Here is a 15,092-nt window from a genome sequence, read left to right as displayed (position 1 = left end):
TGAATAGATAATGCAACTTCATCTACAGCTGGTATTTTTTGCCTCAAGTTTGCTTTTCCAAAGTTTTCCTTAATATTTTATTTTTCTTATTTCTCTCATCATTATCTTTCCCTTATATCCTGAAGGAGTTGAGGAATTATTTCTAAAGCTTTCTGTGGAACCCTAATAAATCATGTTAGGTCAGTTTATATGATGAAACCTACTCCTTACTGCTGGAATGGGGGTTGATGCTTGCAGTGAAGCCAACACTACCGAGCTCAGAATAAGCAGGTCATGTTCCATGGAGGCATTCAATACCTTTGGAAAGCTGAAAAATGTGGGCCCTACCCAGTGGTAACAGGTTTTATTTTTTTAATACAGGCTTTACAGGGCAGTTTAGATTTGTGGGAGAGTGGATACAGGAGTCAGTAGCAATGGAAAGGCAAATAATAATGTGTGTTTTCTCCATCTCTCCTCTTCATAGATGCTTAGAGGTGTTTTACAGAGGCACCATTAAAGCCAGATTCTTTAATATTGTGGAAGATGGCAAACCGGAGAATGCATCAGAGAAGGATGACAGCATGGGGAGACTGACATCAAGCAGGGCTTTCAGAGAAGGCTTCTGGACTCGCAGTAGCATCAAGTAGTTCAAGGGCTGGCTGTACTACTTGGTGTGATAATGCACTCATGCTGCCAGGTCACTGTCTTCCACCTCCAGAAATTTGCTCTCTCACATTTGCTATTTCAGTCAATACTACCATGAGGTTTATTTTCATAAACCCTGGTAATGTGGCAGCAGCACTTTGACCTCTGTGGTTTCCTTTGGTTGAGGACAGCCTTCATCTGAACGCTGTCCTCTTCCCCCCTCTGCAGAGTCTGCAAAGCAGAGGGCCTTGTTTCACCCACCCACTCACTGGATTTTAGGTCAAGACTGATCTTGGAAGGTTGCTGTAGTTGGTGAAAGGACTGGAATAAGGAATAGTCCTAGTGATATGCCACAGCCTGAGAACCAAAGCCAAAGCATGCATTTAGCTTGGGTAGGGTTTAAGGACCTAGGTTTGCTGCCCTCTTACTCTGCCTCCGGAGAGTTACCCTGGCCCCAGGCTGAAGCCAGACAAAGAACGCTAATGATAATGCACTGTTCCTCAGGAATTTCAGTCCTGAGAAGAACCCTTTAGTTACATTCTTACTTAATGTCCTTTGGCTAAAGGACAATCCATCATTGCAGCTAAGTGGGGAAAGTTCCCTCTTCCCTCTTTCTCTGAAAAGTGAAGAAATTACTGGGAATGGGGGCTGCTACTATACTGAATGAGGCGAAGCAAGCAGAAAGTGCCTGACAGCTCAGGGCAGCTACACCTCTTTTTCTCCTATCACAGGCATTTTAGCCTGCTTTTTATTTTCTCCCCCTCCCTTCCTCCATTGCGACATGAGGCCGCCAAGCACAAAGGGAGAACCTGAAACTGCTTGCTTTGAGGCCTGGGAGGGGAGGAAATAGCAGTTTATATAGCCAGATTAGCAGGAGGCCAAGGGTACGGAGGGCAAGGGCAGATAGTAGCTGGATGTGGAGTAGCATAAGGGAGAGAGGGAGGGAGGAGAGTTAAGGAGGAGGACTGGGTTAACTAGTTTTGGGAGAATGTACAGTAAAACGTCAAGAACCTGTTATAACAGATATATTAACTTCATATATATAACTTCAGATCTATAACTTCATCTGGGGAGTCCTGCTTGAAGTCCCGAAACTGGAGATAACTAGTCAAGGTAAATCTTTAAGCGCTTGCAATTAAAGCCACACATAAATACAGAGCTCAGTTCCTTGCGTGACACTGAACAGTTCCCTATGTCAAACAAAACCACACCTCAGCACTCTTCACAATAAGGTATTTGGACAGCTGGATCCATTTTTTAACCTTCTCTCCCCTGTGTCAGCAGCTTCCTCAAAATAATGTATCAGGGATCTGACAACCATTTTAAACTTTAAAAGGAAGTTTTTAACTTTCTTTTCTGCAACTGCTGCAATGCAAATGTTTCTCTATCATATGACGTTAAGTAATGTTAGAGTAGAAGCTGTGCTGTACTAGATGCTGCTGCCGCAGTTCAAATTTAATAGCATTGTTATATATAACAAATGTCATCACATATGGCAGGAAATTTTAAAGTTTTAGAAAATATATGAATGAGTCTCTTGCAAGAAACTCATCTTACTGGAACTCTGATACAGAAAATTACCCACTAGTGTCATAATGCTGTTACACTTCCTTATTTTTACTCTTCAGTTCTGGGTTGTGTAAACACCCTTCTACCAATTTGTCATCACAAAACGGGGCTTTTTAAAATCTCTTGTCTGCTATTTGTTCATAGGAAATGCCAGACCGTGACTCTGCTGGGACATTTTGAGCTTTTGGCCTCAAAATGTCCCAGCATTCTGGTAGGTGCTGTGGAAGATTTTCAGATTTCGACATGCAGAGATACCGTCTTAAACCCCTCCAGTGGAAATTTATGGTCTTATTTTTTCTTCCTCTTGGTCTTCCCCAGCGCTTTCAAGCGACCAAAGTCCTTCACCGGTCACGTTGTGCCCCCTCCTGCAGGCAGCAGAGCCGCCTAAATTAGGAAATGCGGCCGAGCAACTGTGTTTTACGCTGTGTCAGGGAGCAAGGGTGAAACCGCGGGGTTTGCGGCGAGCGCGGTGCCGGCACCGACGGGCCCGCCTGCCCAGCGCGGGGTCCGCGGGCCCGGGCCGCCCCTCCGCCCGCTCCCCTTCCCGGCTGCTCAGCAGCCCCGAGCCCGCGGGCTGGAAATCCCCGCCCGGGAGGCACTCTCGGGTTTCCCCCACCCGAGGAAGTGGACAGAGGAAAGTACCCAATGTCCCGCTGACGGCAGGGCTGCCCTCCCCCGCAGCGCAGCGCTCGGAGAGGCGGAGCGCCCGCCCGGCGGAGCCGATGCCCGGCGCCCGGAGCCCCTCAGGCCGCGCGAGGGCGCTCGCGGGCCCGGAAAAGGGCGGCGCTGCGCCCGCCCCGTCAGGCGCCGCCTGCGCCCGGCCCGGCCCGGGCGCGACCGGGCGAGCCGGGCCGGAGTTTCCGCGGCGGGGCGGTGCCGGTGGGGTTCTCTTCCCCCGCGCCCTGGCAGGCCTCGCATATAGGCTGGGCCTTGCTGGGGGCCGCTGCGGAGGCCCTCTCGAAGGCGGTGAGTACGGGGGGGTGCTGCGGGTAGAAGCGGCTGGGAGGGGGCGGGGGGCGCCTGTGCTCTGGCCCGGTCTGGCGGCGGGGGCTGACGGAGCTCTGCGGCCCCCGGCGCTGGAGGAGAGCGCGGCTGCCCCGCTGGAACCCTCTCGGGAGCGGGGCTGGGGCCCCCGAGGAGAGGGAGCGGAGAGCGAGGCCCGCGGGGGGAGCGGAACGTGGGGCTGGGGCTGCCGGGGCTGGGGCCGCGCTCAGGCCCATGCCGGGTCTGGTGCTCAGGATCTGGGGCCTCAGCTCAGGGGGATGTTTCTGCAGTGCTGTGTCATCATGACTGAGTTGTTCCTGGAAAAAAACCTTTTGCAAATCGATTCTCCAGACCAGACAACTAAATATATAATTTTATATTTATTCATAGGTACATATATAAAAACACTTTGAACTTTGTGTTTGTCATTACCTGAATTTTTGGGGAAGTTCAGTTTTGCCGATGTCCTTGCTTCAAATATAATTGGGTTTACCTGAATAAGCAAATACTGTACTCTTTAAGTCAGTGTTATAAAACTGTCTTCATTATCTGGGAATCTTCAAACTTAAACCAATTTAAATGGATGCAGCTTCTTTAGTACAGAATCATACCTTTTGTTATACAGCTTGTGATTAAATAGCGTGATTAATCCATCTGCCGGAAAATTCTGCTTGTGGGTTAAACAGTTTTGCATATGCATCAATAACAGGGAAATGAAGTGTGTGAAATCCACTCCGTATCACGGTGTGTGTGAAGTTGACTTCCTGAAACTTTCTAGCTGACATTGGACAAGCAAAGGAACAGACATTAGACTTAGGGCTGTGCAGCCTGGAGAAGAGAAGGTTTCATGAAGACCTCATAGCAACCTGCCAGTATCTGAAGGGGGTCTGCCGGGAAGCTAGAGAGGAACTTTGTCAGGAACTGTAGTGACAGGACAAGCAATAATGGGTACAAACTGAAAGAGAGGAAATTGATGTTAGATATTAGGAAGGAATTCTTTACTGTGAGGGTGGTGAGACACTGGAACAGCTTGCCCAGAGAGGTTGTGGACACCCCAATTGTGGCAATGTTCATGGCCAGGTTGGATGTGGTTCTGAGCAACCTGGTCTACTGGAAGGTGTCCCTACCCTTGGCAAGGGGGGGTGGGACTAGATGATTTAATTCTCTTCCAACTCTTAACATTCTATCAATGCAAAAAGCTTATGCTTTTTCAGTTTATGTAATTGCTGTTTGCATAGACATTTCATGCACCTCATCTTGTGTATTTTAAAACACTGTTTTTCTTCCTTATAGGTTTTATTCTGCCACAAAAAATTGAATGATTGAAACTACAAATACTTAAAATTTCTTCTTGAGGACAGTCAGTACCAATATGGAGGCGTAGACACCTTAGAAGGGACTTCAGTCTTACCTCTGGGAGGTAGTTCTGTGCAGAAATAAAGAAACTAAGGCATCAAATACTTTTTTTTTTTAAATCTGAGAGTTCTGTTTGATTCTGTATGCCATAAACATGGCATACAGAAAAAACTTTATTCACCAGCATAAAGCATCAGAATGTCTCAACACAAGGCAATTAATTTATGTTAAATTTGATAGCTCTGTATTTGTAACTAAGGCACCAGGTTAAAACTGAAGTGCTCTGTTAGTTTGGTGCTAACTTGTAGACAAGCCTGGGGCTATCCCAGGTTTCTTAATAAAGAGAGTTCATCCTTGTCTGAGACAGTGTATAGGATTTGTTTCTCTAATAGCTGAATATTCTATACATGTGAAGTTGAATATAAACAAACTTATTCAGTCCTAACAACTTGATACAACAATATGCAGAACTTGAGAGGGTTTTTTTGGAGTCCAGTGGTAGCAAATATACAAGATCAGTTCAGTAACGTCAGTTCAGGGTCTCTATTTTTTGTGTGCCCTTTGAACTTGATAAACCCTTCTTTTCAGCCTCCTAGTGAGTTTTACAAACTAAAATCTTTGTCTGTGTATAAGCTACATATTTATCAGCTGTCTAGGGTGAAATCGTGGCTTAAATAGCTTAACATATGTTCTGCATAAGAGCAGTGTGTTAGTTGCTGCCCAGTTTAGTTTCTTTATTGACAAAGGATTTTGATAAACCCATTTGAGGTTTTTCCTCTTTTGATCCCACCTCCCCGAGCCTGACAAATTGTTACTGCTCTCCCCGATATACAGAACAAGTAAAGCATATGATGCTTATATGAATTGATGGAAACTGCTTTTCAACATGCTTTCTTCAATTGTTAAAATGGGATGGAGAAGCTTTTTTGGTGAAAGCAGTTGCTAAACTGAGGTACGAGAACTTCCCAAATGTCTAAAGGCTGTTAAATCATGAGGTCAGTTCTATTTGTATGCACATTTGAAGTTACACTTTAAAGTATTTATTGCTTTTGTACAGGCGCGGGTTGTTCCAAATTGCCTTTAATGCACACAACTACCTCCCCGAGGAAGACTTGTCCCATTTTTCCCAAAACTGTTCATTATGAACATAGTGGAAGATAGTCCTTTCTTGGCCAGCATCATGAGGCAGAGTGCTCTGTGTGATGAACTGAAGTATGACCTGTCCTGTGAACTCTACAGAATGTCAACGTTCTCTACCTTCCCTATGAACACACCGGTGTCAGAGCGGAGCCTTGCCCGGGCTGGGTTTTATTACACGGGTGTGCAAGATAAAGTTAAGTGCTTCAGTTGTGGCTTAACGTTGGATAACTGGCAGCCAGGGGATAATGCTATGGAAAAACATAAGCAGATGTATCCTAGCTGCAGTTTTGTTCAAAGAATGCTTTCAGTTAGTAACCTTGGATTGTCGTCTCGTTCTGCCTTTTCACCCTCACTTGCAAGCAGTCTCTCACCGTCTCTACCTTCCGTAGCACTTTCTCCAAGTTTGGAACAGGTTGGATATTTCAGTGGCTCGTTTTCGAGTTTTCCTCAAGACCCAGTAACTACCAGGGCAGTTGAAGACCTTCCATTCGTGACCCCCAAGCTTCACAATCCTTCTATGAGGACAGAAGATGCTAGGCTACGCACTTTTCACTCATGGCCACTGACGTTTCTCTCACCCACTGATCTGGCAAAGGCTGGACTTTATTACTTGGGGACAGCAGACAAAGTTGCTTGTTTTACCTGTGGTGGTCAGCTGTGTAATTGGGAACCAAAAGATAATGCTATGTCAGAGCATCGGAGACACTACCCCAACTGCCCTTTTGTGGAAAACCTTATCCGAGACCAGCAGAGTTTCAATGTTTCAAATGTGACCATGCAAACCCATGAAGCACGTGTTAAAACATTCGTAAACTGGCCAACCAGAATTCCTGTTCAGCCTGAACAGCTTGCAGATGCTGGCTTTTACTATGTAGGTAAGAAACACAGACTTCTCCGGTGTCATACGTACTGCTATGTCAACATTTACTTTCAAGTAAGTTGTGACAATATTTGCTAGATAATTTGCCTTGTTTTTTTTTTTTTTAAGGTCGCAATGATGATGTGAAGTGTTTTTGCTGTGATGGTGGGTTAAGGTGCTGGGAGTCTGGAGATGATCCATGGATTGAGCATGCAAAGTGGTTTCCAAGGTAACTTGCAAAATCTTTATCGTAATTTGTTCATATTCCTAAATGTTCTAATTTTGGCAGATATGTACTGCACTTAATAGTTTTGTTCAACTTTATTTGATGTAATTCGCTCTTTCATTTGGATGTATTGCACGTATGTCTAAAAGCTCTCAAGTGTGTAGGTGGGTGTAGTTAAAACATTTCTTCATTAATCATGGCATATAATGCTTTCCCCCTCATTAAAAGCTGTGTGCATCCCCAGATCACCAACAGCAAATGAGACTGCATTGTTAATGAGCATACTTTTCTCTATAAGAGAAGCAGTCTGTAAACTGATCGTGGGGAGCAAAGGCTGCTGAGAAATGAAGTAGAAGGAATATTTAACTCATTGGTTCTGGTTTTGTGCCCATGCTGAATGTTCTTGAACTAGTTATTGTGCTTGTGAGGTTTAGTTTCCTATATGTGGAAGGGCTTGTGAAGAAGGTTTCAGTGGCACTTTAGTACATCTCTACTGGTAAAAGGACAGAAATAACTTTTTAATGTCACTTATAATTAAATGGCAGTTTCATACCTAATTGCTATCCATGCCTGTGGAAATCACCAACCTCCATTACAGAAATAGCTGCACTTAATTTCAGGAAAGCTAATCATAGTTCTCATTGTAGATCTCCAGCTAGGCTTTCATGAACAATTTATCAGCTACTGCTGGATTGTATGATGTATGTAGGGTTAAATGTCACTGTTGTTTCTTACTGTGTTAAGCCTGTCAGTAAATGTACATAAGAGATAAACCTGTGTTAGTGAAGCAGATCTGGCTTTGATAATGGTATTATATTCTGTTAAATTCTTTTGAGTAGGAGATTAGAATGGGGAGATGCAAGATAGAAACAGTTTATCACTCCACTTTGTAGTGATTCTGACACAGTATTGTTTCTCATGACATGCCATTTTGATTACAACTGGTAGCAGAATGTGAAGCTGCTAATGTAATGCAGTGTAAATACATTTATATACATAAGCCACCTGACAGCTGGATGTCATGGAAAAACTTTAAGTGTCACTGGACACTAGGCTGCACCAAGCTTCCAATTAAGAGTACTCTTTCTCTTCTGAAGGAGGAGAAATGTATTTAACTTACACTGAATGTAAACCTGTTCATTCTTTTATTTTTTTTTCCTTTGGCAAGTAGAAAGCGTGATTTAATACACTTTTATCCATGTTTCAGGTGTGAGTATCTGCTTCGTGTAAAAGGAAGAGAGTTTGTAAGTCAAATTCAGGCCAGATTCCCCCATCTCCTTGAACAGGTAAACTTTTACTGTCCTGCAACTTTGTTTTTCCCTTGTTGAACAGTACTGTGCTCTTTTTTTGAGTTCAGTCCATTCTTCTGCCTCGTTTCTATGTATGTTTCTCCTGGGTTTCTAGTATCATAAATGCTTTTCATGAGCAAATAAAGAAACTAGTGCTGAACCATGGCTAGTCTTGGACTAGTGGAGTTTAACCTCTACAGACTACTTATGGAGAGTCCCTATGAGGCAGTGAGGTTCTTTATGTTAGCAGAGGGAAATTCTGATTATACACTGAATAATGCAGATCAGTAATTATTATTTCAGAAATCAGTCATGGACAACGTGATTTATTTCTATTTGTAATTCTTACGGCAAGAGTAACCAGACTCCTCTTCATGAAAGTGGTCAGCACCAGCTTTGTGTTGATAATACAGTTGTACCTATTTGCAGACTCGTGTAACTGCAGGTGAAATATTTAATGGGTAGAAAGCTTAGCAGGATTGGTGATGAACAATATGTTAGAAAGATACATAGAGGGAAGAGCATTACTTCAATACTAACATAGTTTTCTTGTATTCTGCAGCTCTTGTCAACCTCTGATCCACCTGTAGATGAAAACCTTGATCCTCCAAGTATGTATATTAAAGCATGTTTTTAAACTTCCTCAGCATTTTGAAGTTATTGCAAACTTCATGATTGCTAAGCAAGTTAGCTTTGGATAGCCAATTCTTACATTTGTTTCCTAAAAGTTTAATCATTCTGATGTTGTGTTGACAAACTCCAAGGAAACACCTCTAAGAGATCTTGTTTTTCATTTTCCTTATTTTCATGCTAGCACCTCATATTGAAATTTTTGGGTTTGCACACTTGGTTGCTGTGTTTTTTTCATTTCAGTGTTGGGTTAAGTAAAACAAGTGTTTGGCTTGGTGGGACAGTTGCTAGAGGGTGTCATGACTGTGCAGTTACGCAGTTCCATCTCTAGGCACGGAGCTAGGTAAATGCTCTGAGCTGAGCAACAGTAGTTAAGGAGGAAGATAGGACAAGCTGATACAGTGAATTATCACTATTTCCAGACTGGACTCTAGTTATAGTGGAAAAACCCACTCACCCTCTGGAAGTTTATGCTTAGTCCCTGCTGGCTGAGGACAATGAGTCAGAATCCCATGTGTCTGGTGTTTACTGAATTAAATGCAAATTACTGATCAAAAGCTGGAATAGAGCAATTGTTTGTGCTATAAACTCTGACTTCCCTCCCCCACTCCTGGCATACCCCCAGGCCATTTTTCAAGGCTGAAATTAGAAATAACTAAGTATAAAAAAAGCTGCTAGGCACAATGGAATTCTCAGTGGTTTCTCTGGATTAACCTAGGTTTTAACAAAGGCCTGACATAGATTGATGTTTATCTTGGATTCAATCCATGGCTGAGTGACTGGCTTCCATTTTAAAACTACTTAAACAAAATTCTCTTTAAACAATTGAAACTTTACTGCTCGGTGTTCATGTGTGTAGGTAATGTTGATGTGCCTGACTTCTGGGGTTGTATGGGTATTTTTTTCTTTATATTATAAATGAGGATTTCCCTTTTTGATTAGTTATTCGTTTTGAACCTGGAGAGAGCCATTCAGAAGATGCAATCATGATGAATACGCCTGTGGTTAAAGCTGCCTTGGAGATGGGATTCAGTAGAAGGCTAATAAAGCAAACAGTGCAAAGTAAAATCTTGGCCAGTGGAGAAAACTACAAGACTGTTAATGATCTTGTGTCTGATCTACTCATGGCTGAAGATGAGAAGATTGAGGAAGAGAAAGAAAAGCAGTTGGAAGAAGTGGCATCGGGTAGGCATCAGGCATAAATAAAAGTGAAACCTGAAGCAGTTAGTAATATGTATAGTTTTTATATTTGTTTTTATGCACTAAGTGATTTAGTTTAATTGCTTTTAGGATCAGTTTCTCTAAAAGCATTGTCAGGATATCTGTATGGAACCAGCAGTCTGAGAATTGTTTCATTCCCTTTTAGGAGAATGGTTCAGAGAATAGCAGAGGCCAAGGGTTCAGAATCACCTCATCCATCCAAAGCCCTTTTTTTTTTCATTTGTGTGTCTTGATATTGCTGTTAATGAAACACTTGGTACACTCTACTAATTTTTATCCAAATTTGCCTACTCTTTAAGCTGCTTGAATCAGTAAGCCACCATATCCACCTCCTAGAGGGGGCCATAAACTTCTACAAATTCAGATTCTGTAAGATGGCCAAAGATTGCTTTTCTATCTAACTTAGCCCATGTATGCCAGCAATTTGTTATTTGATATGTCTTTAAAATTTCTTGTTGCTTCAATGCTGTGAGAGTTTTGAAGCCTGAAGAAGTCCTTCTGATTTTGAGTCTATGAATCATAATGAAACTTCTCAATTATAAATGTAATTAAGGCTGCTTCTTTCTTAGTTGCATTTCTGTCAAAAAACCATAGATGGATTCAGCATTTAGTCCTACTGGAAATTTTTTGTTCTTGTTTGTGGTAGAGTATTAAAATAGTCTCCAGCATCTGGTTGTGCTGTACTTCTGGTTTTCTTGTACATAATTGTGTTGGACACTTCTTAGAAGAGCTTTCATTTATCTGCAGCCTAGCATTGACAAAAGTTAACCTCTGGCATGTTGATGAGTTAACACTGGTGTTAGTTTTTTCTTTGCAGGAAGTTTCCTTTGTGAGCAGGCTTTGGCTCAGCAGCTGCTTGTATGTGGTTTCCTTAAGTCTGTTCATTATGTGAATACCACTAAAATTTGCTGAGGGATTTATTAATGATGTGTAATAAGCAAACGTTGCAAGTGAAGAATGTATTAATTATTGTTAAACAGAAGTGCAACTTGGAGTATTGTATTCCTAATTCTCTTACCTAATTCCTCCTTACATTGCAGATGATTTGTACTTGATCCAGAAGAATCGAATGGCTTTATTCCAACGTTTAACATGTGTACTCCCAATCCTTGGGAGTTTACTATCAGCTAAAGTGATAACAGAACTTGAGCATGATGTTATTAAACAGAAGACTCAGATACCATTGCAGGCAAGGGAACTGATAGATACAATTTTAGTGAAAGGAAATGAAGCAGCCAGCATCTTCAGGAACTGTCTACGAGATTGTGATCCTGTGCTCTACAAAGATTTATTTGGTATGTCTATCTGGTTTCCTTTTGTTTTTAAAGAATATCCTTTTATAGAAGTTTATCAGTACTCTCAGAGCAGTCTAAAGAAAAAGAAACAAACAGATGCTGTTTGAACATAGATTACTTAAATGATAAGGATTCTTTTTCTTTTATTCTAGTGGAGAAGACCATCAAGTATGTTCCCACAGAGGATGTTTCAGGTATCTTTAATTCTACCTTCTTAGCTTAGAGACTGTTGTAGAACAAGCAGCTAACACAAAAAAAATACTTTGGTTAAGAAATAGGTTTGGTGCTTTTCCATCTCTGATTCTGCTTTAGTAATATGGACTGAAAAAGTTAACCAAAAGTTAAGTGCATATGCATACTTGCAAGTAGGTCGATCAGCTTTAAGCTGTACCCTGTGCCTTGCTCATGCTTTTGCATATCACAGGATGTAGAGCTTTCTGTAGCTCAACAATTCAAGTAGCACATGCTGGACTTGATCCTGATACAAGCATTCAGGCATTTGGTAAAGACTGGAGAATGAATAGCATTAGCATTTCAGAACAGGTATCATCTCTGCTTTTCCAAGAGTGGATTCTAGATGTCCTGAGATCCAGCTTGACCAACAGCTGTGTAGATAAAAACTTGACAGACATGAGATTGAGCTTGCTCTGGTCCTGCAGTTTAATCTGTTAATAAACTGCAGGAAAGTGCACAAGCCTGGATATAGCTCACTTCCACCAGTCAGGCTGTGTTTGTTTTTGATATCCAACCAAGAAAGTATAGCATTTCCTAAAATGTAAACACTGGTTGGCCTCCAACCCTGACCTGTGCGTCATCTTACAGAAGTGGAAAGTACAGACTAGTTCCTTGCAGGCCACCTTCTGAGCTCTGAAAAATGTTCACTGCCATCTATATTTAGTCAATACAGGTAGGGAAGTACAAGGTGAAAAGTGGCATGGCTACACTTCAAATAAATACATTTTGATATATTCACATGTATTCAGGCTGACAAAAAATTACCTATTTTTTCCAGGTTTACCTATGGAAGAACAATTAAGAAGATTGCAAGAGGAAAGAACATGTAAAGTTTGCATGGACAAAGAAGTTTCTATTGTTTTTATTCCATGTGGTCACTTAGTGGTGTGCAAAGAATGTGCCCCATCTCTTAGGAAATGCCCTATTTGCAGGGGGACAATAAAGGGTACAGTCCGGACATTTCTTTCATAAAGAGGGAAATTTGAAAAATGTCTTTGTTCCTGCTGTCCTCCAACTGCTGAAGCTTAAGACAGCAGTATCTTAAGAATGGAAAACTGTGGTACAAAAGAGGATTAATCAACTACCTAATGAAGTTTTGTGATAGTAAAGTATATCCTCAGTATGATGTGTCTATGATTATGTATAGAAGGCCTTCGCTGCCAAAGATTTTCTGTTCATAAAACTAACTCAATATTAGGGTGAGGTTTTTGTGGCGTTCCTTTCTGAGTAGGGAGTTTCACTAGTGTCACTTTTATTCAAAGAAGTTTTTGGTTAAGTTCCTAAAATGGAGCTTGGCATAACTGTTCTCATGAGTTTCCTCTATGTGGATGTGAGGAAATATACTAAGATTGCTGTTATTAATAGTTAATGTTAATTAACTTCAGCTACATCAGTTTTGGCGTTCTTCTTGACTTAAAGAGAAAAGAGGCTAACTGTTGCAGGAACAGCAGGACTTTTAAAGTTTTTTCATGTCTTGATACTTGTGTAATATATATTACTAATAGTTTATATGAAGACTGAAATAAAATATTTCTACTTCTCAAAGTTGGGCTTGTTTACTCTGTCACCATTGTTGACTTTTCTCTGTAGACTGCAGTGATTAGAATGCTGTCTTTTCCTGACAAAAATTTGGGGTTGTTTGCCTGAAAAAGTACAATAAAATTTAATTCCATTTGTCTTTATTTAATTTTTGAACAGGTAAATGAACTTCTTTGCTGTTTGGTGATTTCCTCTTTATTTAAAAACAAACAGTAGCCTCCCCTCTCCAAACCCCAATAGCATCTGATACTGACTTCTGGTTTGATCTTTCAAATGACAGAAATCCTGGTCCTTGTGACCCTGAAGATGAGATAAAGAGTATCTATGCAGTCTATGCTAGAGATTAAATGTAAAAGCTACTTTTCTGTGTTTGGAACTTTGCAGGGATTGTGCAGTTAAATAATAGGATCTCCCAGGCACCTCTGATGTCTTGGATTTTGTTTTGTAAGCTGATATTTTGGAAGCTCCTATTCGTTTACTGGTTGACTCATTACCCTTTCCAGCTTTGTATCCCTAGACTTGCATGGTGGATATCTACAAAGAGAGGTGCTCATAGGTAGTTTGCAAGGATCTCATGTCATGGAGGAATACTGCCAGGTTAATGGCATCAGGTCCTGCAGGAGTCAGTTTGTCTGGCTCTCATTTAAAGTCAGTTATCTTCAGCCCGCAGTCGCCCACACTTAGAGCCTGAGTGTGGATAATAACATAGTCTTCAGTCCAGACTTGGATTCTTTACCTGTAGGTTGGCTTGCTGTAATTCTTTCAAATGCAGACTTTTGTCCAACTTTATTACATGTACATATCTTCCCTTTGTTTTTTTTACTAAAAATGTAAATGTTTCAAACCTAGCATGTAGTTTTAAATAGCTTTGATTAATGCACTTTTCAGGTTTTGAAATGCCTCTGAAAGCTCTTTTGTCTTGTGTAGCAACTTAAAAAGTTGTCAAAGGTTGTGAAAGCTTCTTAAGTAAGAAAGCTCAGGACTTGACATTTCATTAATTTGTTCCAGGCAAGAAATTAGTAATATTAGAACCAAGTGTACTTTCTACAGATGAAGATGAACCTGCATGGGGAGCTGGCGAGGTCAGGCTCACCTGAAGAGTGTGGAATTGCTAGTAGGTATGCCTTGTTTCTGAGCAGGGAAGAGGATAGGAAAAAAATATACTAGCAGGCAGACTTTTTAAACAATGCAATTAACTACATCAAAATCAGAGGAGAGGATATACAGGGCTTTAAGAAGTGTTCAGTGTCATTTGTGATGCCCGTGTGTACCTCCCTCAGGACCTGCAACATACCAGTCAGCCCATCACTGAATATTTTGAATATCCCTTCAAACAGCAGCTTCAAACAGCACTGGCTCTTTGCACTTGGTTTTCACTTCTGCTTTGAGAAGTGGAAGAACTTAATCTAGAAACTGGTGGGTAAAACTGTGACCTAGTTTTGGCAGGAAGGCTGATGTAGGTTATGACTGCTACACCCTGCTATAATGACTGGGTGCCCTGATAGATAATGCTGTGCATGTGAGCACTTATGTTCTCCTTAGGACTGTTCCAAGAAAGCTGTAGTCAGGCTTGTCGATAGCACATTGCAAACATCCCCGGCAAAGGGTTAAACCGTGGGTAACACTCTAGTGTTTCATAGGGAGAGGGTCAAGTGACTTCTGTCACTTGTGAACCAGCTGACCGTGCTCAGACTTCATTCTGCATCCACTTCCTTTGAATTTTCCAGAGCTCTGACTGGGTTGAACAATAAATAGGCCCCTACCCACAGCATCCTGTGCAGCTCTGCTGGCTGAGCAGCTCAAGTTCTTGGACATCAGTGTTTCAGCCCCATGGCTTGTCATGAGCTCAGGGCGAGTGTTTGCAAGGCTTTGAGGGTGTGGAGGATGCGAACTTCAGTATCATTGGAGTTTAGGCTTGTGGGATGCAGACAGAAGGCAGTATTCCCCACTGTTTTGTATTCCCAGCTGCTGCAAAAGCACCATTTCTTTGCTGAAGTTTACCTCATCTGCAATGGATCTAGCCTGAAGCAGTTGTGGTTTCTGATAGTGGTGTGAGATATTGCAAGATACAGAAGCTCTCCAAGTAGCTGCATGTTTTGTGAAGCCAGTGCCATGCAGCTTTATTC

At 41.8% G+C, this 15,092-nt stretch overlaps 1 protein-coding gene across 2 annotated transcripts; it reads left to right on the top strand.

Annotated features, from left to right (window-relative positions):
• The first annotated feature begins 3,021 nt into the window (after nucleotides 1-3,021).
• Nucleotides 3,022-13,114, top strand: BIRC2 (baculoviral IAP repeat containing 2). 2 transcript variants are annotated; one of them, XM_058843001.1, is made up of 10 exons: nucleotides 3,022-3,159; nucleotides 4,471-5,485; nucleotides 5,591-6,548; nucleotides 6,662-6,761; nucleotides 7,966-8,044; nucleotides 8,610-8,658; nucleotides 9,620-9,862; nucleotides 10,939-11,193; nucleotides 11,346-11,387; nucleotides 12,206-13,114. In XM_058843001.1, exons 3-10 carry the CDS (start codon nucleotides 5,675-5,677, stop codon nucleotides 12,397-12,399), a joined length of 1,836 nt encoding a protein of 611 aa, XP_058698984.1. In that variant the 5' UTR covers nucleotides 3,022-3,159; nucleotides 4,471-5,485; nucleotides 5,591-5,674; the 3' UTR covers nucleotides 12,400-13,114. The 2 variants fall into 2 exon arrangements, with proteins under 2 accessions (XP_058698984.1, XP_058698975.1); XM_058842992.1 differs by having other exon boundaries at nucleotides 4,471-6,548.
• The last annotated feature ends 1,978 nt before the right edge of the window (nucleotides 13,115-15,092 follow it).

The sequence above is a fragment of the Poecile atricapillus genome, chromosome 1 (assembly GCF_030490865.1).
Source record: "Poecile atricapillus isolate bPoeAtr1 chromosome 1, bPoeAtr1.hap1, whole genome shotgun sequence".
In the NCBI taxonomy this organism is placed as follows: domain Eukaryota; kingdom Metazoa; phylum Chordata; class Aves; order Passeriformes; family Paridae; genus Poecile; species Poecile atricapillus.
This window is presented reverse-complemented; position numbering and strand designations above follow the sequence as displayed.

Excerpts from the sequence above, each read along its gene's own strand:
- BIRC2 (XM_058843001.1), top strand. The coding sequence starts at position 5,675 with ATGAACATAGTGGAAGATAGTCCTTTCTTGGCCAGCATCATGAGGCAG. Across the intron at positions 6,549-6,661 it reads TGCTGGCTTTTACTATGTAG|GTCGCAATGATGATGTGAAG; the intron begins GTAAGAAACACA and ends TTTTTTTTTAAG. Across the intron at positions 6,762-7,965 it reads CATGCAAAGTGGTTTCCAAG|GTGTGAGTATCTGCTTCGTG; the intron begins GTAACTTGCAAA and ends TCCATGTTTCAG.